A 26,227-nucleotide genomic window follows, 5' to 3' on the forward strand; every position below is an offset into this window, starting at 1 on the left:
CAAATGAATCATTAGGTGAATAGGCCCACATAAAAGGTGAGGGAACACAGAAAAAGAAGAGGAAAGAGGACATGAATTGATAATTTGTCAAAATGTGACTGTGTGACACTTTGGGTTCCAAAGAACAAACATTCATTCAGTCTTAGGGAAAAAGGGTTCAACCGTAAGGATATATGTGGTTTAAAATTACAAGCCATTTCATAGCCAAGGCAATTCTAGGACTGATTACACCAGCGTCCACATATTCTCTCTCTCTCTCTCCTTTGAGCATTAACCTTTTAAGTACATTAGACTGTTTAATTCATCAGTGTGGAGTGCATCTACTGGGTAGATTCTGACTCAACTGTACACCCTAGACAGAGGTATTTAGCTTCTTCTCTTAGGAGGACAATAGGAGGCAGTATAGTCTATGTCATACTAGTTAGCATAGGTCCCACATCTTTTAAAACCAAAAATAGGCCAGGGTAGGGTGGCTTATACCTGTAATCCAAGCACTTTGGGAGGCCAAGGCAGGAGGACCCCCTGATAGAGCCCAGGAGTTCGAAACTTCAGTGAGCTATGATTGTGCCACTGCATCCCATCCTGTGCAACAGAGTGAGACTCCCATCTCTAAATAAATAAAATAAAACCCCAAATAGCCCTCCACATTAATAAAAATTATATATGCCTAATATTTACTACAATGGAAAAAAGTATACGCATGTAATTGAAGACAAAAAGGGACTATGAGAAATAAAAATAGTTTTTCAAAGTGGTGAGATTATGATTAGCTTTTTTCTCTCAGTTTTTTCCAACGTTGTTTTAATATTTTGATGAATTTAAGAAAGTTTAAAAAACATTTAGAATAATGAAGATAATTTAGCAACGCTCATGCTTTTCAACCGATTATCTCTAGTTATTTTATTTTTCAAATAATGTTAAACTCAAGCAATAGAGTCAATTAAATTTAGGAAATGTGTGTAAGATGTGTTTAACCAACATTCTAATTGAAGATGAGTCAATAGTCATTCCAGTCAGTTTCCTCATGTTACAGGGGGAATTCATTATTTGGAAGTGCTACATCTACTTTAAAAATAAAATCCCAGATATATCTGTGTCCCTCTCACACAAGCTGTTAAAATATTTGCCCGTCCCTCTACATAGCTGTAGTCACAGGCATATTAATGTTTTCTGTAAAATAGGTCAAAATATAAAGAAACATTAGGAAAATACAGCTGTTAGAATGAGGAGGGGACAGTACCAATGTATTTATAGCAAGTGTATATATTATATCAAGTAGAACAGACACCCAGCCTTTTATGACCAGTTTTAACTACGACATGCATGAGTTTTAAATAAGAAATAACTGTAGAAATCTCCAAAGAATTTTAAAAATCCCAGGCCGGGCACAGTGGCTTATGCCTGTAATCCTAGCACTTTGGGAGGCTGAGGCGGGTGGATCATGAGGTCAGGAGTTCGAGACCAGCCTGGCCAATATGGTGAAATCCCATCTGTACTAAAAATACAAAAATTAGCTGGGCATGGTGGCATGAACCTGTAGTCCCAGCTGCTCGGGAGGCTGAGGCAGGAGAATCACTTCAACCCGGGAGGTAGGGGTGGCAGTGAGCCAAGATCACAACACTGCACTCCAGGCTGGGCAACAGAGTGAGACTCTGTCTCAAAAAAATAATAAAAATAAATAAAAATAAAAATCCCATCAGTTGGTTAAGAGCTTTTTGCTTTATTATAAGTGATGTTTAACTGATTTCGATTTTAGATTCCAAAGAAAATTCCAAAGCTAGTTTTCATAGCCAGCAGATACATTTCTAAGTGCTTGGGATGATGAATCACATAAAATATGTATTTTTGAGAGTGTTTAATTACAATGATTGTTCACCAATTAAATAATTGCCATTTATGTTACTAATAAAACTCTCAGATAAATTATAAGAAGTCAGTTTCTTAATCATATGATAAATGGACTATATTCTAAAATTCTGATTAATATTTCTGAAGGATTCATGATAAGGAAGCAATATTTTTACCAAGTTTGTTTAATTGTTAGATGGAAATTGTATTTGTCTGCCACCTGGGGGATTCATGGAAACATTGCAATTGGCAAAATTCATAGTCATAAAAATATTGCAATATATGTGTTAATGGTGTTGCATTTGTTTTATGAATGATATTGACTGACACACACACACACACACACACACACACACACACACACATAATTGTGGCCAAAAAAGTAGTTGCAAAACCAATAAACTTGTATTCTGGATGTCAAGTGAAGCAAATGTTTCCAGGCCGGACACAGTGGCTCATAGCTATAATCCCAGCACTTTGGAAGGCCGAGGCAACAGGATCACTTGACGCCAGGAGTTCGAGACCCTCATCTCTATAAAAAACTTAAAAATTAGCTGGGCATGGTGGTGCATGCCTGTAGTCCCAGTCACTTGGGAGGCTGAAGCAGGGGGGATTGCTTGAGCATGAGGCCACAGGGAGCCATGATTTGTGCCATTGCACTCCAGCCTGAGTGAAAGCAAGACCTTGTTTTATTTATTTATTTTTATTTTCATTGTTAAGACTTTGCTCTGTGTGTGTGTGTGTGTTTTTTTTTTTTAAAAAAAAGTTTCCAAAAGAAGGGAGTAATCAACTTCATCAAATACTGCTAGTAGAATCCCATAAGATAAAGAGGACTAAAACTGACCACTGCATTTGGCAATTGGGAAGTCATAGGTGACCAGGAAAAGAGCTGTTACTGGATGTTTTATAGTTGTTATTGCTATTGTGAGCAAATCTTTCTATTTATGATTTTTTTCTTTTCTTTTTTGTTTTTTTCTTTTTCTTTTCGAGATGGAGTCTCACTCTGTCACCCAGGCTGGAGTGCAGTGGCGAGATTTCGGCTCACTGTAAGCTCCACCTCCCGGGTTCAGGCCATTCTCCAGCCTCAGCCTCTGGAGTAACTGGGACTACAGGCGCCCGCCACCATGCCCGGCTAATTTTTTTTGTGTGTGTTTTTTAGTAGAGATGAGGGTTTCACCGTGTTAGCCAGGATGGTCTCGATCTCCTGACCTCGTGATCCACCCACCTTGGCCTCCCAAAGTGCTGGGATTACAGGCGTGAGCCACCGCACCCGTCCTATTTATGAATTTTTTCTAATCATCAATTTAAATTTTTTGAAACAGGGTCTCTCTCTGTTTCCCAGGCTGGAGAGAAGTGGTGTGATCATAGCTCACTGCAACTTTTAACTCCTGGGCTCAAACAATCCTCCCATTTCCCAAGTAGCTGGGACCACAGGCATGCGACACCAAAATCAGCTAATTTTTAAATTTTTTTGTAGAGGGGTCGTGTGATGTTGCCCAGGTTGGCCTCAAACTTTTGTGCTCAAGTGATCTTTCCCCCTCAGCCTCCTAAAGTGCTGGGATTACAAGCATGAGCTACCACACTCAGCCCCTTTATATCTTAGGTTATGTGACTATGGAGGATAATGTCATTATTCACAGAAAACACAAATTGACTATTTTGGGATTGTCACAATGTCTGTAATTTATTTTCATATTATTCTGTGAACAAAACCTGAAACTGTAATACTGAAAGACTCTAGGCAGAAAAATAAAAATAAAAAACAATCTGGCTCTCCCTGCCAAAAAAACTATGTATGTAAATACATACATATAAAGCAAACACACCAAAATGTTAATCAAGGTGGGAGGTATACAGGTGTTCATTGCATTATTATTTAAACTTTTATCTCCATATTCGTTAAAAACGCTGGAAAAAATGGAGGCCAGGCGCCACAGCTTACGCCTGTAATCCCAACACTTTGGGAGACCAAGGCAGGAGGATCGCTTGAGTCCAGGAGTTCAAGACCAGCCTGGGGAACATGCTGAAACCCTGTCTCTACTAAAAATACAAAAATTAGGCCAGGCGCGGTGGCTCAAGCCTGTAATCCCAGCACTTTGGGAGGCCGGGACGGGCGGATCACGAGGTCAGGAGATCGAGACCATCCTGGCTAACATGGTGAAACCCCGTCTCTACTAAAAAATACAAAAAACTAGCCGGGTGAGGTGGTGGGCGCCTGTAGTCCCAGCTACTCAGGAGGCTGAGGCAGGAGAATGGCGTAAACCCGGGAGGCGGAGCTTGCAGTGAGCTGAGATCCGGCCACTACACTCCAGCCTGGGTGACAGATTGAGACTCCTTCTCAAAAAAAAAAAAAAAAAAACAAAAACAATTAGCCAGGCATGGGGGCAGGTGCCCATAATCCTAACTACTCAGGAGGCTGAAGTTGGAGAATCGCTTGAACCTGAGAGGCAGAGGTTGCAGTGAGCCAAGATCTCGCCACTGCACTCCAGCCTAGGCAACAGAGGGGGACCCTGTCAAAACAAAACAAAACAAAACAAAACAAAAAACTGGAAAAAATGGCATTTGAGTCAAACTCTGAAAGATAGAGTATGAATACTGTTTTAAGACTTTGTTGTTCTTACGTCAGTTCAATAAAAAATCAGAAAACAGATAAAAAGAGTAAATTTATGTGACACACAATGTAGATATAACCACTTTTAATTTTTTAAAGCTATATACAGGTTGAGGCCGGGCGTGGTAGCTCATGCCTGTAATCCCAGCACTTTGGGAGGCCAAAGCTGGTGGATCACCTGAGGTCAGGGGTTGGAGACCAGCCTGGCCAATATGGTGAAATCCTGTCTCGACTGAAAATACAAAAATTAGCCCGGCGTGGTGGCGGGAGCCTGTAATCCCAGCTACTCAGGAGGCTGAGGCATGAGAATTGCTTGAACCCAGGAGGCAGAGGTTGCACTGAGCTGAGATCGTGCCACTGCATTCCAGCCTGGGTGAAAGAGCAAGACTCAGTCTCAAAAACAACAAAAAAAAGATATATACAGGTTGAGTATTCCTAATTCAAAAGTCTGGGCCAGGCACGGTGGCTCACGCCTGTAATCCCAGCACTTGGGGAGGCCAAGTTGGGTGGATCACTTGAGGTCAGGAGTTCAGACCAGCTTGGCCAACATGGTGAAATCCCATCTCTACTAAAAATACAAAAATTAGGCTGAGCGCCATGGCACACGCCTGTAATCCCAGCACTTTGGGAGGCCAAGGTGGGCGGCTCTCGAGGTCAGGAGATCGAGACCATCCTGGCTAACACAGTGAAACCCCATCTCTAATAAAAATGCCTGTAGTCCCAGCTACTCGGGAGGCTGAGGCAGGAGAATGGCCTGAACCCGGAAGGCGGAGCTTGCAGTGAGCCGAGATAGTGCCACTGCACTCCAGCCCCGGCTACAGAGTGAGACTCTGTCTCAAAAAAAAAAAAAAAAGAAAGAAAGAAAATTAGCCGGGCGTGGTGGTGCACGCCTGTAATCCCAGCTACTCGGGAGGTTGAGGCAGGAGAATCGTTTGAACCCGGGAGGCGTAGGGTGCAGTGAGCTGAGATCGCACCACTGCACTCTGGCCTGGAGGACAGAGCAAGACTCTGCCTCAAGAGAAAAAAAAAAAAAAATCCCAAATGTTCCAAAACTCAAAATGCTCCAAAATCTAACTTTTTAAGCACTGACATGACTCTCAAAGGAAATGCTCATTGGAGCATTTCAGATTTTGGATTTTTTGATTAGGGATGCTAAACTGGTAAGTATATATACGTAAAACACTTTCATATTCTGCTTTTCTTTATTTAATACGGTGGTTGCCTTTCTATGTCAGTCATCGTACATTAGCATCGGTTTGCTGCGTGACATTCTATTACAGAGATAAATCTTGTGATTTTTTTAACTAGTCCTCCATTGCTGGATGGGGCAATGAACATCTGTTAATACACATCTTTTGCCCATGTGTCTGATTATTTTAAGGGTAAGATTTCAGCCTGTGGAAAGGGAGTAAGTGTAAGTTTGAGCAGAGGAAAGGAGATCTAAAAGAATAAGGCGAGTCTGGGAACAGTTCAATAGGTTACTCTGGGGCATCGAACCCCTGTAGGCGAGAAATGCTTGCAGACATCTTACAATGACGCTTAAATGGAAGAGCAGTTTCAGAAGACTTAGCTCATTTAATTTTTTTTTTTTTTTTATAGGGAGTCTCGCTGTGTTGCCCAGGCTGGAGTGCAGTGGCATGATCTCGGCTCACTGTATTTTTAGTAAAGACGGGGTTTCACGGTGTTAGCCAGGATGGTCTCAATCTCCTTACCTCATGATCCGCCCGCCCCGGCCTCCCAAAGTGCTGCGATTACGGGCGTGAGCCACCACGCCCGGCCTAGAACTCCTGATCCATTCGTCTTGGCCTCCCAAAGTGCTGGGATTACAGGCGTGGGTCACCACGCCCGGTCAATCTCATTTAATCTTAATGCCAGATACTGTTCCTAACACCTTTCTATGTATAATTTATTTCAGTTGCAGGTACTATTATTCCCACCTATAGGCCAGAAAGCTGAGGTACGAAGTTTAATTGCCCAGAGTTACTTATCTTAGTTAAAATCCAAGCAGTCTGGGCTCCAAACAATCATATCCACTTTGCAGTCAAGGAACCATGCTGAGATTTTGAGCTGAAAATCCAGGTCTCACAGACTTCAGAGCTTTGGTGGGCTTGATCTATGCCTCCCACCCCCAAGAAAAGTAAAAAGCAGGAACTGAGACCAGAGAAAACCTTCACGGATTCCTTATCCCCTAAATATAGGAGGCATTTAACGCTTAGCATTGCTGACTAGCAATCAGGCTTCAACCGTGAGGAGCCAGGCTCTAAAGCTTTTTAACTGAATTCCAAAAAGCGCGCGAGCCTCCAGACGAAACAGATTCCCGCCTTCCAGCCGGTTAGAGCCGGCTCAGCAACAGCCTCTCCAGGCCGGGGTAGTGACGTCAGCCCAGGAATTGGGCCCGCCCCGGGATCTCGCTGCCTTCTGCTCGCTCGGAATAACCAACGAGTCGCGAAATTAGCCCCGCCCACTGCCCCGGAAGTTAATGCGGAAGCCACACACCCCCCTCCTCGGCCGGCAGGGGCGCAGCCATTTTAATTCATATCTGAGTGGGCGGTGGCGATTGGTGTTGGCGGTCTGGCTCAGCTGGGCAGGGGGTAACTTTACTGATTTGGGGGTGGTTTTTAGTTTAATTTTTCTTTTCTAGCTTCCCATCGACGGTCAGTGCGCACGTTGTAATCAGCTGAGGCCATGTCAGGAGACGGAGCCACGGAGCAGGTGAGGAAGGAGAGCGGTGGGGCCTCGTGGCGACCTCTTCTCCACGTCTGTTCCTCCGACTGCTCCAGACATGTTCGCCTGAGGAAGGAATTGGGTCTAGTGAACCCGGGCGACAGGGTATATACAAGAGTGGTGGGAATGGGGAGCAAGATCTGATTAAAATTTAATTTTTTTTTACTTCCCTGTCTTAGGCACGAATACGAGTAAATACTTGATTTAGACAATAGCCGGTAGGCTGCTTCGTCCTATTTAGATTCATGGGACTACCCCAGATGGGATGCTTTCCTTTGATATCGCTTTGGTATTAGAGTGGATAGGAATTATTTTAACGCGCACCCGCCGTTTTAGAAAAACTTGACAGTGTTTCTTTCACCCAGCCAAATGTAGTGTACCCAGAAATAGGTTACTAGTTTGAGAAATATTTGAGACAAAGCTAATCTGGAGAATTAAGATTTAAGAGAGCGAGTGAAGAAAGCAGCAAGTTATGCTGTGGTTTTGGGAATATTGTGGCTTTCTTTCGTTTTCTTCCTTTTCTCCCTTTTAGTCACATTTCATTTTCCTTTTTCCAGCTACATAAACATTGCAGGTATATTATAAGTTGAAAATGAGAAGTCTGTTTTGGCCACTGTAAATAAAAGCATGTTTTAGTAGTAAATATGGGTGACAACTAAATATTTAAAAATTCAGACTTTTAGGTTAGATCAGTGTGGTTTGTTTCTTTTGCCCTTTGTATTCAGAATTTTGTAGGAGAGTACCTTTTAGTGTGAGAGAGGAAACAAAATAGTTTTGAAAGATGCCATTAAATTTGTTTTTCGATCTAAGTCCTGGTGTGTTTAGATAAATACAGTTTCTAAAATGGAGGCTAGGTAGCCTGCAGTCTCAATTTCCTGAAATTTCCCATTGCCATAGCAACGACATGCACTTAGATTTTCATTTTTCAGGTTCCCTAGCTTATAACGTGGAAGATGTTATTGAAGGTTGACAGAGATGAGGCAAAATAGGAGTGTTCTATTGCATAGTCTGTAAGACTGTAGATTTCATTTTGTCGGCAGTTTGACTAAATTGTTTTGTGTTTGCTCGAGGACTGGTTTCAGTCCAGAAATCTTCGCACTATTTACATTTTACATACTGTTAGCATGCCCGAGCATGCAAAGTCTTAAAATTACCGTATCAAAACTGTTTACCTCTTTTCTGATCTAGTATTTGTCATCTGAAAGTGAAGGATTAATTAACTGAGGTTTCATTGAAAGTTTCCGAAATTCATCGTTAATCTTAGAATTTATCTAAAATTACAAAGACACAGAAATGTTACCATGACCTCTTGAATGTTTTAGAACTGTGGTGTTTCAATGGGACAGACAGATGGTGGTGAAAATTTGTAGAAAAATAATTTCCCCCAAGGGTTTTATTGTGCAAAGTTTAGAACATAGAGAAAAGTTCAAAGAAAAGTGCAGTGAACACCTGTAGGACAACTCTTCACCCAGAATCAACAGTTGAAAGCCTTGCCATACTTGCTTTATCTCCCCATGCTGATTAATTGAGAACAGGGTCTCTGTCACTAAAGCTAGAGTGCTGTGACGCCTTCACAGCTTACTGTAGCTTCGACCTCCCTGCGCTCTGTGATCCTCCCACCTCAGCCTCCTGCCTCAGCCTCCTGAGTAGCTGGGAGTACAGGCGCGCGCCACCATGTCCAGCTAATTTTTTTTTTTTTTTGAAACGGAACCTCAAGCTCTGTCGCCCAGATTGGAGTGCAGTGGCGCGATCTCGCCTTACTGCAGCCTCCGCCTCCCGTTTGGAGCGATTCTCCTGCCTCAGCCTCCCGAGTAGCTGGGATCACAGGCGCTCGCCACCATGCCCCGCTGATTTTTGTATTTTAAGTAGAGACGGGTTTCGCCACGTTGCCCAGGCTGGTCTTGAACTTCTGACCTCAAGTGATCCGCCTGCCTCTGCCTTCCAAAGTGCTGAAATTACAGGCGTGAGCCACCGCACCCGGCCTAATTTTTGTAGTTTTTTTTGTAGAGACAGGAATTCGCCATGTTGCCCAGCCTGGTCTCGGAACTCCGGGGCTCAAGCGATTCGCCCACGTCAGTGTCTCCAAGTTTTGGGATTACAGACAGGCACGAGCCACCATGTCTGGTCCATGCATGTTTGTTTGAAAGTATGTTGACACTTTGCAGCCCAAATATTTCAGTATTCTCATATAAATAAGAGCAAAATGTTGTTACATAATCTTCATACCATTTCCCCACCCAAGAAAATAATAATATTTCTAAAATCTAGTCCTTCTTCAAATTTCCCCACTTGTCCCAAGAATATGTTTTTTTTGTTTGTTTTTTTTTTTTTAACCAGAATCAATCTAGATTTACATATTGAATCATTTGCTTTTGTCTCTTTAAGTAGTCCCACCATTCTCCCCTGGGGCTGTTGTCTATTTGAGGAGTCAAGGACACTTACACTGCTTTTCTGGGTGTATTTGTTTTTTGTTGTTTGTTTGCTTGCTTGCTTTTGGTTTGGGGTTGATGATGTCATTTAACTTGCCCCTTCATCTTCTGTATTTCCCGAAAACTTTACAGTTAGGTCTATACTCAACCTTGATATTTGGGTTAAGTATTTTTGTATAGAATACTTAACATTAGCAGGCGCTTCTGCTGGGTTCTGTTGGATGGTTCTGTTTGATCACTTGGTTTAGGGTGATCTTCTCATTGTTAAGGGTCATGTTCCCCTTTGCAGTTAATAATCCGTGAGTTGATACCATGTTCTTTAATCACCTTATACCTAGTTATCAATTGATAAATCATGACAAAATTAGCTATTACATTGGAAGTAGCAATGGTGGTTTTGTTTTGTTTTTAAAATCCACAATTCTATTGGTCTGTGTCTGTTTACTGGCTCATACTTTCTGCAAAAAAGACCTTTTTTTCTCCCTGAAGATTAAGTATCGCTATGGATTCATAGATTTCTCTTAGTGTGTTAATATCAGTGATAGCCATTTTTATTTTGCACGCTCAACTTGTCCAAACCTTTTTGGTGGCTCCTGTATCTTTTCCTTCAGTCTGAACGGCAATTTAGACATCTGATTATCAACAAGGAAGTCATCTTCATATAGCCTTTTCTTTAACTTTTTAATAATACATTTCAAACATATAAGAAAAATAGTATAATATATGAAGTACCTGTCATAGAGCTTCAATTTATGGCTAATCTTGTTTCCTCTGTGATTTCATTTGCTTCTCCCACCCCCATTACTTCAAAGCAAATCCTAGATACTGTATTCAGCCTCAACTAAAATAGCCATTAAATAGCACCTTAAGGAGTGACTGATGGAAAATATGAATGAGCTGCACCTTGTTTGATGTTTAAGACAATATTGAAAATCTGGAGGAAAAGAGTATCCAAAATGACCTGAAATCATAGATGAGAAAAATAAACTCAATGAAACTAAAGAATAATAAGAAAAAAATTAAAACCACTCTGAATCATGGATTTGCTTTGGAAAAATGCCAAGGGATGGGGTGGATAAAGAGTCCTACAAGATGCAGGTGTAGATTTAGCCTTTTAGTAGCACTGAAGTTCAAGTTTGTAGAATAAACCTGATTCTTAACTTTTTTACTGAAATATACGGATAGTCATTTCTCTCTTGGTGCTAAGATTTGTGATTCGTGCCCCCTAACAGAGGGAAATTATTGCAGACAAGCAAAATCACTACAAGGTTTATTGCTGTGATTTTGTTTGTTTGTTTGTTTTTTAACTCTAGTAAGAAAATTCAATTTTGCATGTAGAGAGCTGTTGGGATTACCTTATAGTGTTCAAGGATACTCTTCTGAAGCCCCTTGCTTATTGTTTTTGCCAGTTTAATGGTGATAAAACTATTCGCATATAGGTTGATCCCCCTGACAAACGTAGGATTTCTGTGTGGAATTATGGCTGTATTATTTATTTCATGGTTTTGTTTTTTTGTGTTTATTTTTTGTTTTTTTGAGATGGAGTCTTGCTCTGTTGCCCAGGCTGAAGTGCAGTGGTGCGATCTCAGCTCACTGCAACCTCCGCCTCCCAGGTTCAAGCAATTCTGCCTCAGCCTCCTGGGTAGCTGGGATTACAAGCACACACCACAATGCCCGGCTAATTTTTTTGTATTTTTAGTAGAGATGGGGTTTCACCATGTTGACCAGGCTGGTCTTGAACTCCTGACCTCAAGTGATCTGCCCGTCTTGGCCTCCCAAAGTGCTGGGATTACAGGTGTGAGCCACTGTGCCCTGCCCGTGGTGTTTTTTTGTTTTTTGTTTTTTAATGCCTGATTCAGCTTTTGATCTCATTCTTAGGTCCATTTAACCTTGTGCACTGCTCTTACATAATAATATGTAATATGTAAATGCACTACTCTTACATAATAATAATATGCTGTTATTTAGAGTTCTTCCATTGGGTTTTGAGCTTCTTGAGTTGAAGAGATGGTGTTATTCATCTTTATGTCTTAAAGACATAAGAAATAATATTTTGATGCTTAAAGGTATTCAGTAAATGAATGGATTAAGTTTGCATTTAGGCTATATATATGCAGTACATTACAATTTCTCCAATAATTTAAACTATTGGGAAGACAGGTGCATCATAATATTTGGGGCATAAGAGTGGATGGTTCTCTCTCAATCTGTTTCCAGTTGTGGTTGATTCTTAAAGTTTTGTTGGATACGAGGAGGAAGAGGTATGTGTTTGGCCTCATCAATTCATATGAACCCTTAAGGCCCTAAAATTTTGTTTCTCTACTCTTAGAAATAATAGTTTACTTTTTAAAATTTTTATTTATTTACTATTTAGGTAGAGACAGTCTCACTATGTTTCCCAGACTGGTCTTGAGCTCCTGGACTTAAGTGATCCTTCTGCCTCAGCCTCCCAAACTGTTGGGATTACAGGTGTGAGTCCAGCCATATTTCACCTTTTAAACAATATATAACCTATCCTAGAATTTGGAATGCCTAAATTACAAGCCAAATGATCCTCAGCTTGGAAAAACTACATGACTCTAAGAAGCACAAATTAATTGCCAGTAGTTCTTAACAAAGGAGCATTTAGGCTCATAAATACATGTTTTTAGTGAAAAATAATTTTGGGAAGATTTAGAAAATATGAAGAGTATTTGTCCTATTATATACTTATTAATAAGGAAAGAGAAAGTTGAAACATCCACAGTGTTGAAACCTGAAACCTGGTTTATTTCATTAGGTAACCATTAGTTCTTAAAGCTGTTTAGAAGTAACAGTGTTGCCCATTTTAGTCAAGGCGCATATGTGTAGGGGTTTGAAGAGGCAGAGAAAGAGCCAACTATGTGTGCTGGACAATGTATGTTTTTGGACTTATTTTTTCCAAAATCTTTCTGTAACAACCTTTCCTAGTTTTCTTCCTCCTATTTTTAGTGATGCTTGTTTGGTGTAACAGTTTTGGTTAGGCAAATTGATTTGATCTTTATTATTGATATTTCTTAGGAAACTGGAGCATATCAGATATTCTGTTTGGGGACAATTGCTCCTAAGAGAAATTGCTCTGTGCTTAAAGAATGAAAATTGGGTTTTTCTTAGAGATACAACAGAAAGGTACTGTGTTAGGTGATATTGCATTCCTTCGACATTATTTCAGGGAATGTAGGCGTTTACATCCCAGATAGACCTTCAGAAGGGCAAAATCTGTATTTGGGTGTTTTTACCTATTAATTGGACAATTGCCTATATGAATTCATGATTTTAAGCTTTTTTTAAAAAATAAACCTTCGATTTGGTGACAGTGATTTTAAGCTTTTCTACCATGTCTCTGAATCTTTCTCTTTAGGTAGGACCTACTTGTGAATTTGAGTCTTTTTGTTTGTTTTGTTGGACAGTTGGTAATGGTATGAGAATTGGGCTAAAAAAGGGATTTGAGTTGGCAGTTGTTTAAACTATTTTTAGATTAATGGACAACTTAGGATACATAGTAAATATTGGATAAAATCAGAAGGGCAAAGCTTCTGTGTGTCCTAATTAATGTTTTTCTAATATTTGACTTAGTTTATTTAGTGTATTAAATCTGGATTACTCATATTTGATAGAAGTCTCGTCTTTTAAGTTCCAAACGGTTAAGATTTTAATTTATATTTTGCAGCTATTTGTTTCCTAGGGGATGAATATGCAAGTTTACTAAGCAGATAATGATAAATATAATTATTTGAAGCAGTACGTTAAGCCAAGATCTTTATTTTATTTATTTTATTTTATTTATTTTTTTGAGACAGAGTCTCGCACTTTCGCCAGGCTGGAGTGCACTGGCAAGATTTCTGCTCGCTGCAAGCTCCGCCTCCCGGGTTCACGCCATTCTCCTGCCTCAGCCTCCTGAGTAGCTGGGACTCCAGGCACCCGCCACCACGCCCTCACGTCCGGCTAATTTTTTGTATTTTTAGTAGAGACAGGGTTTCACTGTGTTAGCCGGGATGGTCTTGATCTTCTGACCTCGTGATCCGCCCGCCTCAGCCTTCCAAAGCGCTGGGATTACAGGCATGAGTCACCACGCCCAGCCCAAGATCTCTTTTTTTAAGTTTTCGAGTTGTTTGTATGTTTAGATTTTTAATCTATGGACGATTTGGAGGGATTATTTTTGTTTTGTATTGTAGGATACATGTTCAGTTTCATTCACAGCAAACATGAAGTAGGGTTTGGTTGCATTGGTAAAGGAACACAGAACTAAGCTGACATCTGGTCCTAATATCCGGTCTCATTGTGACACCTGTCACATACAGTACTTTATTATCTAGGCATATGAATGGAATCAGTTAAGTTACTCCTCTATGAAAGTCTCAGCATGGCACCGTGGCTCACACCTGTCTGTAATCCCAGCACTTTGGGAGGCTGAGGCTAGCAGATCACTTGAGGTCAGGAGTTCAAGACCAGCCTGGCCGGCTGATGAAACTCCAACTCTACTAAAAATACAAAATTAGCTGAGTGTGGTGGTGCATACCTGTAATCCCAGCTACTTGGGAGGCTGAGGCAGGAGAATCCCTTTAACCCAGGAGTCAGAGGTTGCAGTGAGCTAAGGTAGAGCCCCTGCACTCCAGCCTAGGTGACAGAGTGAGACTCCGTCTCAAAAAAAAAAAAGTCTTACAGAGTACTACTCAGGTCTACTTTTAATTTTGAAAAAAAGTTAACCACAGAGAGAGACTTAAGACTTCAAATACATAGTATATTTAGTTTTCTTAATATTTTAGCAAAAAATTCACTTGGAATGACAAGTTTGTTGCCACCTTATTTTTAATGAAACATGACATTTGGAAAACATTTGTGGAACAGATAGATGAGGTGGTACATATTTCTTAAAGTGAAGCCCGTGGCCCATTTGTGTCATGATTAGGTGCTTTAGAAAAGTATGGATATGTAGACTCTCATTTCATACCTAACTGTTAAGTGGGGCTGAGACTCTTCATTTGAAACAGGTGCCACAGTGGTTTTTATGTGAATAAAAGCTTGCAGACCACAGAGTTAGATGATACCTGGTTGTTTTAAAATACATTCTTGATAAATAAGTGGATGAAAAAATGGCAGATATTTGAGGATGGTATTTTACTGATTTTTGCTGCCCACCTGCTCCCCACTCCCGTATATTTAGTTATTACCCTAAATAGTGAGAAATATAAAACCTGGGTTGAGACTCAGCTCTGCTTTTTCTGTTGGTCATAGTAAAAAGGTTACATATTAAATCTTTCAGTCTACCATTTTTCTCCCCCTCTATTCATACTTTTGTGTTACCACTTTAATGATCCCTACTTTAACTTAATTTCAACATGACCCCAGTATAACACCCTTCTAGTTTATCATGAAAGTGGCTATTTGAAGAAAGAGAATTATCTTTTTTTTTTTTTTTGGTCCATTTTGCCTGCATAGTAGAAATAGAAGAAATTAGATTATTATTATTATTGTTGTTGTTATTATTATTATTATTTTTGGAGACCAAGTCTCGCTCTGTTGCCCAAGCTGGAGTGCACTGGCATGATCATAGCTCACCACAGCCTCAACCTCCTGGCCTCAAGGACTCCTCCACCTCAGCCTCCCAAACTGCTGGGATTACAGGTGTGACCCACCGTGCCCAGCCTTAAGTTATATTATTATTTCAGTCATTAACATGATAGCGTCTGTCACTTCTTCACATCCCACCCTCCCATTAACAACCTCCTAATAAAAGTTACGAGCTCATATAGAAAGAAAGTGGTTAGGAGTTTCAATAAATCATAACTCCTAGGGCTTTCCAGAGGCTACATCACCTCTCCACAGTTATATGTAAAGGCTATTAAAAATGGTCTTTCCTCCCTTTTCCAACTACGTAACTGTGAGGCTGAAATTTCTTCATATTTTTCATCTAAAACAATATATTGTAACAGATACATTGTTTTGTTTGATTGAAAGAAGCAGATAATGTCTTCTATTCAGCCAGACATTTAAAAGATCATGAAAATGTAAAATGGTGCCATTCTTTTGACTTTTTTTTTATTTTGGAAAATTTCCTTTGAAAAAATATATTGATATTTAAGGAATTTATTATTTTTAAATGAATTAAATACTTTAATTTTTTGTTTTAATTTCTTTTTCTTTTTCTTTTGAGATAGAGTCTCGCTCTGTAGCCCAGGCTGTAGTGCCGTGGTGCAATCTCGGCTCACTGCAAGCTCTGCCTCCTGGGTTCACGCCATTCTCCTGCCTCAGCCTCCCAAGTAGCTGGGACTACAGGCGCCTGCCACCACGCCTAGCTAATTTTTTGTATTTTTAGTAGAGACGGGATTTCACTGTGTTAGCCAGGATGGTCTGGATCTCCTGACCTCGTGATCTGCCTGCCTCGGCCTCTCAAAGTGCTGGGATTACAGGCGTGAGCCACCGTGCCCAGCCTGTTTTAATTTCTAATGTAAGTAGTAATAGAATCCCTTTGGACTCCTCAATTATTAGTATTTATTTTTATTTTTATTTGTTGGAGACGGAGTCTTACTCTGTCGCCCAGGCTGGAGTGCAGTTTCGCAATCTCAGCTCACTGCAACCTCCACCTCCCGGGTTCAAGCGATTCTTCTGCCTCAGCCTCCCAAGTAGCTAGGACTACAGGCGTGTGCCACCACACCCGGCTAATTTTTTGTATTTTCAGTAGAGACGGGGTTTCACCAAATTGACTAGGCCGGTCTCAAACTCCTGACCTTGTGATCCGCCCGCCTTGGCCTCCCAAAGTGCTGAGATTACCGGTGTGAGTCAATGTGCCCGGCCTGGGCTCCTCAATTTTTAAGAGTGTAAAGCAATCCTTTGCAAAATGTTTGAGAATAGTTGGAATAGTACATGGTGCCTGTGAAGCCAAGATCGTAAGTTATATTTCTCTGAGTCAGTTAGCTTCACATAACAGAAGGTTAAACATAGAAAGTGGCAAGGCAACCCACAGAATAGGATAACATTTTTGTAAATCATGTCTGATAAGGGATTTGTAACCCTAACATGTAAAAATTCATTAATGAAAAAACCCAGCCAGGTGCGGTGGTGCACGCCTGTATTCCCAGGTATTTGAGAGGCTGAGGCAGGAGGATTAATTGATCCCAGGAGTTCAAATCCAACCTGAGCAACATAGCAAAACTATACCTCTAAAAAGTAATAATAATAAGTCCAGTTTTTATTTTACTTATTCTTATTTTTTCAAGACGTAGTCTCGCTCTGTCGCCCAGGCTGGAGTGCAGTGGCACAATCTTGGGTCAATGGAACCTCTGCCCCCCAGGCTCAAGGGATCCTTCCCCCTTAGCCTCCTGAGTAGGTGGGATTACAGGTGCCTGCCACTGACACTGGCTAATTTTTTTGTATTTTTAGTAGAGATGGAGTTTCACCATGTTGGCCAGGCTGTTCTCAAACTCCTGGTAAGTCCAGTTTTTAAATGGAGAAAATATTTGAACAGACATTTCTCCAAAGATGTACAAATGGCCAATAAGAAAACGAAATGATGCTCTACTTTGATAGCCTTCAGAGAAATGTAAATCAAAACCACAATGAGATATCATTTCAGACCCATAAGGATGGCTATAATAAAAAAGATAATATCAAATGTTGGTAAGGATATGGAGAAATTAGAACCCCTTATATACTGGAAATGTAAATGTAAATGCCCCTTTAAAGTCTGGTAGTTCTTAAGAAGGTAAAACATAGAGTTACCACATTACTTAGCAATTCCATTTCTAGGTATATATCCAAGAAAAAGGAAAACACACAAAGTGAGCTCCACAAAGAAATCTTATACACTAATGTTCATGGTAACATTATTCGTAATAGCCAAAACTGGAAACAATCCAAGGTCCATAAATAAATTAAATGTGGGATATGCACATAATGGAATATTGTCACAAGAAAAGTACTTAATATATGCAAAAACATGAACTTTGAAAACATGCTAACTGAAAGCCAAAAACAAGGCCAGTCATGGTAGCTCATGGCAGTAATCCCAACACTTTGAGAGGCCGAGGCAGGTGGATTGCTTGAGCCCAGGAGTTTGAGACCAGCCTGGACAATATGTCAAAACCCCATCTCTATAAATATAAAATTTAGCTGGGCATGGTGGCACATGCCTGTACATTATTGGGAGGTCTAGGTGGGAGGATTGATTGAGCCCGGGAGGTTGAGGCTGCAGTGGGCCGTGATTGTATTCGAGCCTGGGTGATAGAGTGAGATCCTGTCTCAAAGAAAAAAGAAAATTAGAAACAAAAAGAACACATATTGTATGGTTACGTTAAATATGGGCACATCCCTAGAGACAAAGTAGATTAGTAATTCCCTAGGGCTCAGGGATTGGAGGGAAATGGGAGGGACTGCTAACAGGTACAGATTTCTCTTTGGGGTGATAAAATGTTTTAAATTTGTGATGGTTCTGTAAACCTGAATGTATTCATAAATAAAAACCATTGAGTTATACACTTCAGATGGGTGAATTGTATGCATGTGAATCACGTCTCAAGCCAGTGCTAAAAAAGAAATTATAAAAGGTTAAATACATGATATGCTTACCCTACTTTCAAACTTTTTTTTTTTTTGGAGACAGGATCTGGCTCTGTTGCCCAGGCTGGAGTGCAGTGGTGTGATCTTGGTTCACTGCAACCAATACCTCCTGGGCTCAAGCCATCCTCCCACCTCATCCTCCCAAGTAGCTGGGTTTACAGATACCTGCCACCACACCCAGCTAATTTTTGTGGTTTTTGGTAGAGACAGGATTTTGCAATTTTGCCAGGCTGGTCTCCAACTCCTGAGCTCAAGTGATCCACCTGCCTCAGCCTCCCAAAGTGCTGGGATTATAGGGGTGAGCCACTGTGCCTGGCCCCCCTACCCTCTTTCTTTTGACCAGTTTTAAATGGTTGTGTTATTCACAGAGAAAATAAAATTAAGTCATTGGTAATATGTATGTCTTGATAACTCGTCCAGTTTTTGCTCTACTGCTTTGATTTGGGGTCCCCTGCCTCTTCCCTGTTAACATCACCTGAAGAATGATATTGGGGTTATAGGTTATTATTTCAAAAGCAAAACTGGATTTTGATAGTTTTTTAGAGTAATAAGTTGTTGGAATGCATAAACATGGGACAGCTGTTCTTGCTACACTAAGCAGTTTGTTACAGAAGGGCACTGGAAACTTGCCCTGTTTTCTCTTCTTTTTTTTTTTTTTTTTTGGTTTGAGACAGAGTCTCTGTTGCCCAGGCTGGAGTGCAGTGGTATGATCTTGGCTCACTGCAACCTCCGCCTCCCGGGTTCAAGCGATTCTCCTCCCTCAGCTTCCCAAGTAGCTGGGATTACAGGGGCCTGCCACTACACCTGGCTAATTTTGTTGTTGTTGTTTGTTTTGTTTTCAAGATGGAGTCTGGCTCTGTCACCCAGGCTGCAGTGCAATGGCATGATCTCGGCTCACTGCAACCTTTGCCTCCTGGGTTCAAGCAATTCTCTTGCCTCAGCCTCCCAAGTAGCTGGGACTACAGGCACGCACCACCATGCCCAGCTAATTTTGTATTTTTAGTAGAGACAGGGTTTTACTATGTTGGCTAGGCTGGTCTTGAACTCCTGACCTCAGGTGATCCACCTGCCTCAGCCTCCCAAAGTGCTGGGATTACAAGCGTGAGCCACCATACCTGGCCAATTTTTGTATTTTTGGTAGAGATGGGGTTTCACCATTTTGGCCAGGCTGGTCTTGAACTCGTGACCTCGAGTGATCCGCCCACCTCGGTCTTCTAAAGTTCTGGGAGCCACTGTGCCCAGCCTGTTTTCTCAAAGTGACCTGCTCTGGCAACAGATTCAGGAAATAATACAACTTCATTCCTTATGGAGGCCCAGTCTCTCTTCTTTTGGGTACTACGAAACTGTTCAGTTTTTCTTTGCCCAATGGTGTTAGGGTAACCAGGCCAGAAAACAAAAATGCTACACTCTCAGCGTTGGCTACCCAACTGGTTCATAGCTGTTATGTTAAAAGGGTTTTTATTGTGAGAATTAAATGTGATCATAACTAGCTGGATATACTCTTGAGCATTCTGGTTAGCTTCCGCTGTTAATTAATGCAGTTGATTGAGAATTACATGTATAGATTGTGTTATGAACATTTAACTACTGAGGAGCTAGGCCAGAAAAAAACATTTAGTGATGTAACTGGTACTTCTGCTAATTCCCCAGGTATGTGGATAGCATTTTAGGGGTTCTATGAAATTGGATGGGGAAAAAGACTCACTAATCGCTAACTGAAATTGAACATTCCCTTTTATTATAAATGTAGGCCAGAATTTACAGAGGTAATAGTGTTAGCAGCAGCACTCATCACTCATGTAGTGAGTTGGCCTCTAGAGCTTGTTATTTGATGTATTAAGTATATATTACTATAAAAAAAACTTTGGAGCAAGGAGCGGTGGTACACGCCTGTAGTCCCAGCTACATGGGAGGCTAAGGTAGGAGGATCACTGGAGCCCAGGAGCTCTAGATCAGCAATGTAGAGAGAGCCTGTCTCTATAAAAAAAAAAAAAAAAAAAAAAAATGCAACAATACACATACACACACACACTTTTTCCTTGGAAATCCCTCAGAATTTATGTGTTTAAGAATATTATTCTGAGAAAAGGCTCGTAGGTTTCACTAGACTGCAGAAAGGTTTTGTGGCACCAAAGGAGCAACTAGAGAGCCATAGGTTTTTTTGGGGGGGGGTGGGGGGGGTTGTTTGTTTGTTTTGTTTGGAGACGGAGTCTCACACTCTGTCACCCAGGCTGGAGTGCTGTGGCACCATCTCACCTCACTGCAACTTCTGCCTCCCAGGTTCAAGCAATTCTTCCACCTCAGCCTCCTGAGTATCTGAGACTACAGGCGTGTACCACCACGCCCTGCTAATTTTTGTATTTTTAATAGAGACGGGGTGTCACCATGTTGGTCAGGCTGGTCTTGAACTCCTGACCTGAATTGATTCACCTACCTTAGCCTCCCATAATGCTGGGATTACAGGTGTGAGCCACTGCGCCCGATGAGCCATGGTTTTCAACTACGACTGCTACACGTTAGAATTACTTGAAAAGTTTAAAAAAATTTTTGGTAGTATATACATTCCTAGAGATTCAGGTTTAGTTGAGTGAGGGTGAGGCTTGAACATCTTTTAAAATCTCCTTCCCTTAGATGATTCTAATGCAGAGCCAGGATTGAGAATCACTAAAGGGGTGGCTCATTTGATGTATTAAGGAGACACATATACATCTTATTGTGATTATGCTTGGTCGGATATCAGATTCTATCTTCTGAGTTTCTCTTATAGATTATATGGTATAGCTTACCTGATTTGGTAGGTTAATTTCAGCAAGTGGGTCTTGAGCTCCAGAATACCTGTGAACACTAAAGTAATTTAAATAGCTCTCTAAATGTAAAATTGACCTTACTAACAAGAGTAAAAACAATTATAGCAATAAACCTTGGCAGTGATTCTGCTTGTCTACAATCCTTTCCCTCTTTCAGAGGGCAAAAATCACAAATCTTAATACCAAGAGAAAAAACGACCATATATTTAGTATACACATTTGAGATTATATCAGGTTTATTCTTCAGTGATACTGAAAGGCTAAAAGAAATTGACAACTCATACCTTGTAGGATTCCTTGTCTACCCCATCCCCTGGCATTTTTCCAAAGCAAATCCATGATTCAGAGTGCTTTTGGGTGTTTGTTATCACTGATTACCTAAAGCAGTTCAAGTATAGATGAAATGTTTTTTGATTCCCATATCAGTTTTACTTCTTAGTTAATCGTTATCATTTTATAGTCGGTATCTCAGGACTGAAATTCTAGTTTACATAAAATTTCTTTCTTTCTTTCTTTCTTTTTTTTTTGAGACTACGTCTTGCTCTGTTGCCCAGGCTGGAGTGCAGTGGTGTGATCTTGGCTCACTGCAACCTCTGCCTCCCAGTATCAAGCGATTCTCTTGACTCAGCCTCCCGAGTATCTGGGACTACCGGCATGCACCACCATGCCCGGCTAATTTTTGTATTTTTAGTAGAGATGGGGTTTTGCTATGTTGGCCAGGCTGGTCTCGAACTCCTGACCTCGTGATCCGCCCGCCTTGGGCTCCCAAAGTGCTGGGATTACAGGCATGAGCCACCAAGCCTGGCCTCTTTCTTTCTTTTCTTTTACAGTGTCTTGCCGTCACCCAGGCTGGAGTGCAGTGGCGCAGTCTTAAGTCACTGCAGCCTTGAACTCCTGGGCTCAAGAGATTTTCCTGCTTCAGCTTCCCGAGTAGCTAGGACTACAGGTGCCTGCCACCACGCCTGGCTAAGTTATTTTTGTTTTGTTTTGTTTTGTTTTGGTAGAGACAGAGTCTCACTGTGTTGCCCAGGCTGGTCTTGAACTTATGGCCTCAAGCAGTCCTCCTGCCTCAGCCTCTGTAGTAGCTAGGGCTTCAAGCACACAACACCACGCCTGGCTAATTTTTAAATTTTTTGTAGAGACGAGGGTCTCACTGTGTTGCTCAGCTGCTCTTGAACTTCTGGCCTCAAGTGGTCCTCATGCCTTGGCCTCTCAAAGTGCTGGGATTACAGGCATGAGCTACCATGCCTGGCCTAAAATTTCTTTTAATTTTTTTTTTCAAGAAGTAAACCCTTTGAAAGAATTCTTTATTTTATTGTGTATCCCAAGGGCCACTACAATGTCTGACACATACTAGGCACTGAGTATTTCTCAGGTGAATAAGAAAAAGTCAAACAAACCAGAAGAATATATGGAAGAGTAAGTGTATGTGTTGTTTGCATGTCTCCCTGCTCAGCATCACTTTTTATTTTCCATGTGGCTGCCTGCCATGCCTTGTTTTATTTTTAAGTGACTACAAATTCCATAATTTATTTAACTGGTCCTTTTGTGTATATATATATTTAATTTTAACAAATAGAGACGGGGTTTTGTTCTGTTACCCAGGGTAGAGTGCAGTGGTGTGATTATAGCTCACTGCAGCCTTGAACTCCTGGGGTCAAGCGATCTTTCCACCTTAGCCTCTTGAGTAGCTGGGACTACAGGCATGCACCACCTATCTGGCTATATGTAGTTATTTATTTTCAGTCTTATGTAACTACAGTCTAGTAGCTGACTCTCATTATATATCTTTGTGTACATGTGCAGTAAGGTGTTACTAGAAGTGGAATTCAGAATCAGACATTTATATTAAACGTTAATCAGTTTCTTTTTTTTTCTGAGACGGAGTCTTGCTCTGTTACCCAGGCTGGAGTGGGGTGCAGTGGCCTGATCTTGGCTCGCTGCAACCTCTGCGGTCCGGCTTCAAGCAATTCTCCTGTCTCAGCCTCCCGAGTAGCTGGGACTACAGGTGTGTGCCACCACTCCCTGCTAATTTTTGTATTTTTAGTAGACACAGGATTTCTCCATATTGGTAGGGCTGGTCTCGAACTCCTGAGCTCAGGTGATCCACCCGCCTCAGCCCTCCAAAGTGCTGGGATTTCAGGCGTGAGCCACCGCACCTGGCCACATTGATAAGTTTCTACTTGCCCTTGCTAACAATATGAGAATATTTTTTGCTGCTTACCCTCACCAGTGCAATTTAATTATAAGATGTTAGATCTCTGTTTTCTGGTTTATATTTGCAGTTCTTTTTTTCTTTTTTTTTTTTTTTTGTGAGACAGAGTCTCACTCTGTCACCCAGGCTGGAGTGCAGTGGCGCCATCTTGGCTCAGTACAAGCTCCGCCTCCCAGGTTCACGCCATTCTCTTGCCTCAGCTTCCTAAGTAGCTTGGGACTACAGGCGCCCGCCACCACACCCGGCTAATTTTTTGTATTTTTTAGTGGAGACAGGGTTTCACCGTGTTAGCCAGGATAGTCTCATTTTCCTGACCTAGTGATCCACCTGCCTCAGCCTCCCTCAGTGCTGGGATTACAGGCATGAGCCACCGTGCCCGGCCAATATTTGCATTTCTTTTGAGTCTTTAAAAAGTTAATTATAAACTGTTCATATGCTTTGCCCATTTTTTGTTTTAATTTTTAAGTTTTTATTAAAAAAATTTTTTTTGACATAGAGTCTCGCCCTGTCACCCAGGTTGGAGTGTAGTGGTACGATCATGGCTCAACCTCCAGGGCTCAGGTGATACTCCCACTTCAGCCTCCCAAGTAGGTGGGACCATAGGCGCATGCCACCATGCCCCACTAATTCTTTGTATGTTTTGTAGAGATGAGGTTTCGCCATATTGCCAAGGTTAGTCTCAAACTCCTGGGCTCAAGCAATCCTCCTGCCCACTCCCAACCCCAAAGTGCTGAGATTGCAGGTGTGAGCCTCTGCATCCGGCTGCATTTTCTTTTTGAACCACTGGTGGTTAATTGATTGTGCTTTAATTTAGTATTTTTGTCATGTGTTGGAGGTTTTTTTATGTTTGTCTTTTTTATTTTGGTACTTTTCTCATGTGCAAATTTTAACTTACCATGTAAATTTACTCTTTAAAGACTTTTTTTTTTTTTTTTTAAAGACAGGGTCTGGGCTCTGTCACCCAGGCCCGAGTGCAGTGGCGGCAATCTCAGTTCACTGCAACTTCTCCCTTCCAGGCTCAAGCGATCCTCCCACCTCAGCTTCCCAAGTACGTGGGACTACAGGTGTGTGGCACACGCCTGGCTATTTTTTGTATTTGGGTAGAGACGGGGTTCTGCTGTGTTGCCCAGGCTGGTCCAGAAGAACTCCTGAGCTCAAGGAATCCTCCTGCTTCGGCCTCCCAAAAGGCTTCTGAAGAGCTTTTCCTATGCAAAAATACATTTCACCATATTCTGCTCTAGTTCTGTCTTGTGTTTCTGTTTTTAACATTTAAGTCTTTGATCTCTCAAGTTTATTTTGGCAGAAAGAGTAAAGTAGAAATTCAACTTTATTTTGATAAAATTGAATTCACAGTTATTCTAACAGATGACTATATAGTTATTCTGAAACCATGTATTGAATAATTCACCGTTCTAATTTGAAAATGCCACCTTTATTATTTGCTGATTTTCCATTTGCTGTTCTTTCTGAGCCTGTAGTTTCATGTATGGGTAGAGCCAGTAGTCCCTTATAAACTTTTCCAGCTTTAGTTCCTTGAGCAAGCTATTCATAAAGTTCTTATATGTTAGGAAAGCATCTTTATTTTAATTTTGAATTACAGTAGTCAACATGTCTTTTTTTAAAATAAGTGAATGCTTACCAGTGGTACAAGCTAATTTATTCCAAAGAAAAGAGTTTATTTCTCCTAGGTAATTAAAAAAATCTGAATAGATGACTTTTTAAAAACTTTTCCAAACTGGTGTTTTGACTGAATTGTTCCATGAAATACTAATTCCACTAAAAAAAATGGGGGGGGAGTGACGGGGAAAAGTGATAGGGGCAATGCTTCCTTCTTTATGCTTGGATATTATCAATATGTATTGCCATTTATAGATGTCAGGATGTCCTAGAAAAAAGGCAAAACAAAACGTTATATAAATTAACTTTTTTTTTTTTGAGACATAGTCTGGCTGCTGTCACCCAGGCTGGAGTGCAGTGGCGCGATCTCAGCTAACTGCAAGCTCCGCCTCCTGGGTTCACGCCATTCTCCTGCCTCAGCCTCCTGAGTAGCTGGGACTACAGGGGCCTGCCACCATGGCTGGCTAATTTTTTGTGTTTTTAGTAGCGACGGGGTTTCACCATGTTAGCCAGGACAGTCTCGATCTCCTGACCTTGTGATCTTCCCGCCTCGGCCTCCCAAAGTGCTGTGTGGCTCTGTCACCTAGACTGGAGTGCAGTGGCACTGTCTCACTCATGGTACCCTCTGCCTCCTGGATTCAAGCAATTCTTGTGCCTCAGCCTTCCAGGTAGCAGGGATTACAGGCACACACCACCATGCCCAGCTAATTTTTCTGTTTTTAGTAGAGACGGGGTTTCACCGTATCGGCCAGGCTGATCTTGAACTCCTGGCCTCAAGTGATGTATCTGCCTGCCTTGGCCTCCCAAAGTGCTGGGATTGTAGGCGTGAGCCACCACACCTGGCCTGTATAAATTAACATTTATCTGGCTTATTTGAGCATCCCTTTTTGTGGTACACAGTAGTATTCTGAACAACAATTTGAGAAGTAATACTTTTATTTTTGCTTCAAGTGCTGGCTACTATTTTAGGCATTTTTTAAAATTAAATTTCTTTTTTTTTTTTTTTTTTTTGAGACGGAGTCTCGCTCTGCCGCCCAGGCTGGAGTGCAGTGGCCAGATCTCAGCTCACTGCAAGCTCCGCCTCCCGGGTTCACGCCATTCTCCTGCCTCAGCCTCCCGAGTAGCTGGGACTACAGGCGCCCGCCATCTCGCCCGGCTAGTTTTTTGTATTTTTTAGTAGAGACGGGGTTTCACCGTGTTCGCCAGGATGGTCTTGATCTCCTGACCTCGTGATCCACCCGTCTCGGCCTCCCAAAGTGCTGGGATTACAGGCTTGAGCCACCGCGCCCGGCCTAAAATTAAATTTCTATAATAAAAGTAAAACTATTTTACCAAAGGATTTGGGGAATACTGAAAGAAAAGGGAGAAAAAAATCAGCCTCTAATTCTACTACTCATCTTCC

At 41.4% G+C, this 26,227-nt stretch overlaps 1 protein-coding gene across 1 annotated transcript in view; it reads left to right on the forward strand.

The window, feature by feature from the left end:
* Positions 1 to 6,949: 6,949 nt before the first annotated feature.
* CSTF3 (cleavage stimulation factor subunit 3) overlaps positions 6,950 to 26,227 on the forward strand; it is a 78,274-nt gene continuing 58,996 nt past the window's right edge. Inside the window, exon 1 of the mRNA XM_025355942.1 lies at positions 6,950 to 7,171. Coding sequence (XP_025211727.1) covers positions 7,145 to 7,171 — 27 coding nt within the window. The 5' untranslated portion in view covers positions 6,950 to 7,144. The remainder of the gene's footprint in view (positions 7,172 to 26,227) is intronic.

This window comes from Theropithecus gelada, chromosome 14, assembly GCF_003255815.1.
Source record: "Theropithecus gelada isolate Dixy chromosome 14, Tgel_1.0, whole genome shotgun sequence".
NCBI lineage: Eukaryota > Metazoa > Chordata > Mammalia > Primates > Cercopithecidae > Theropithecus > Theropithecus gelada.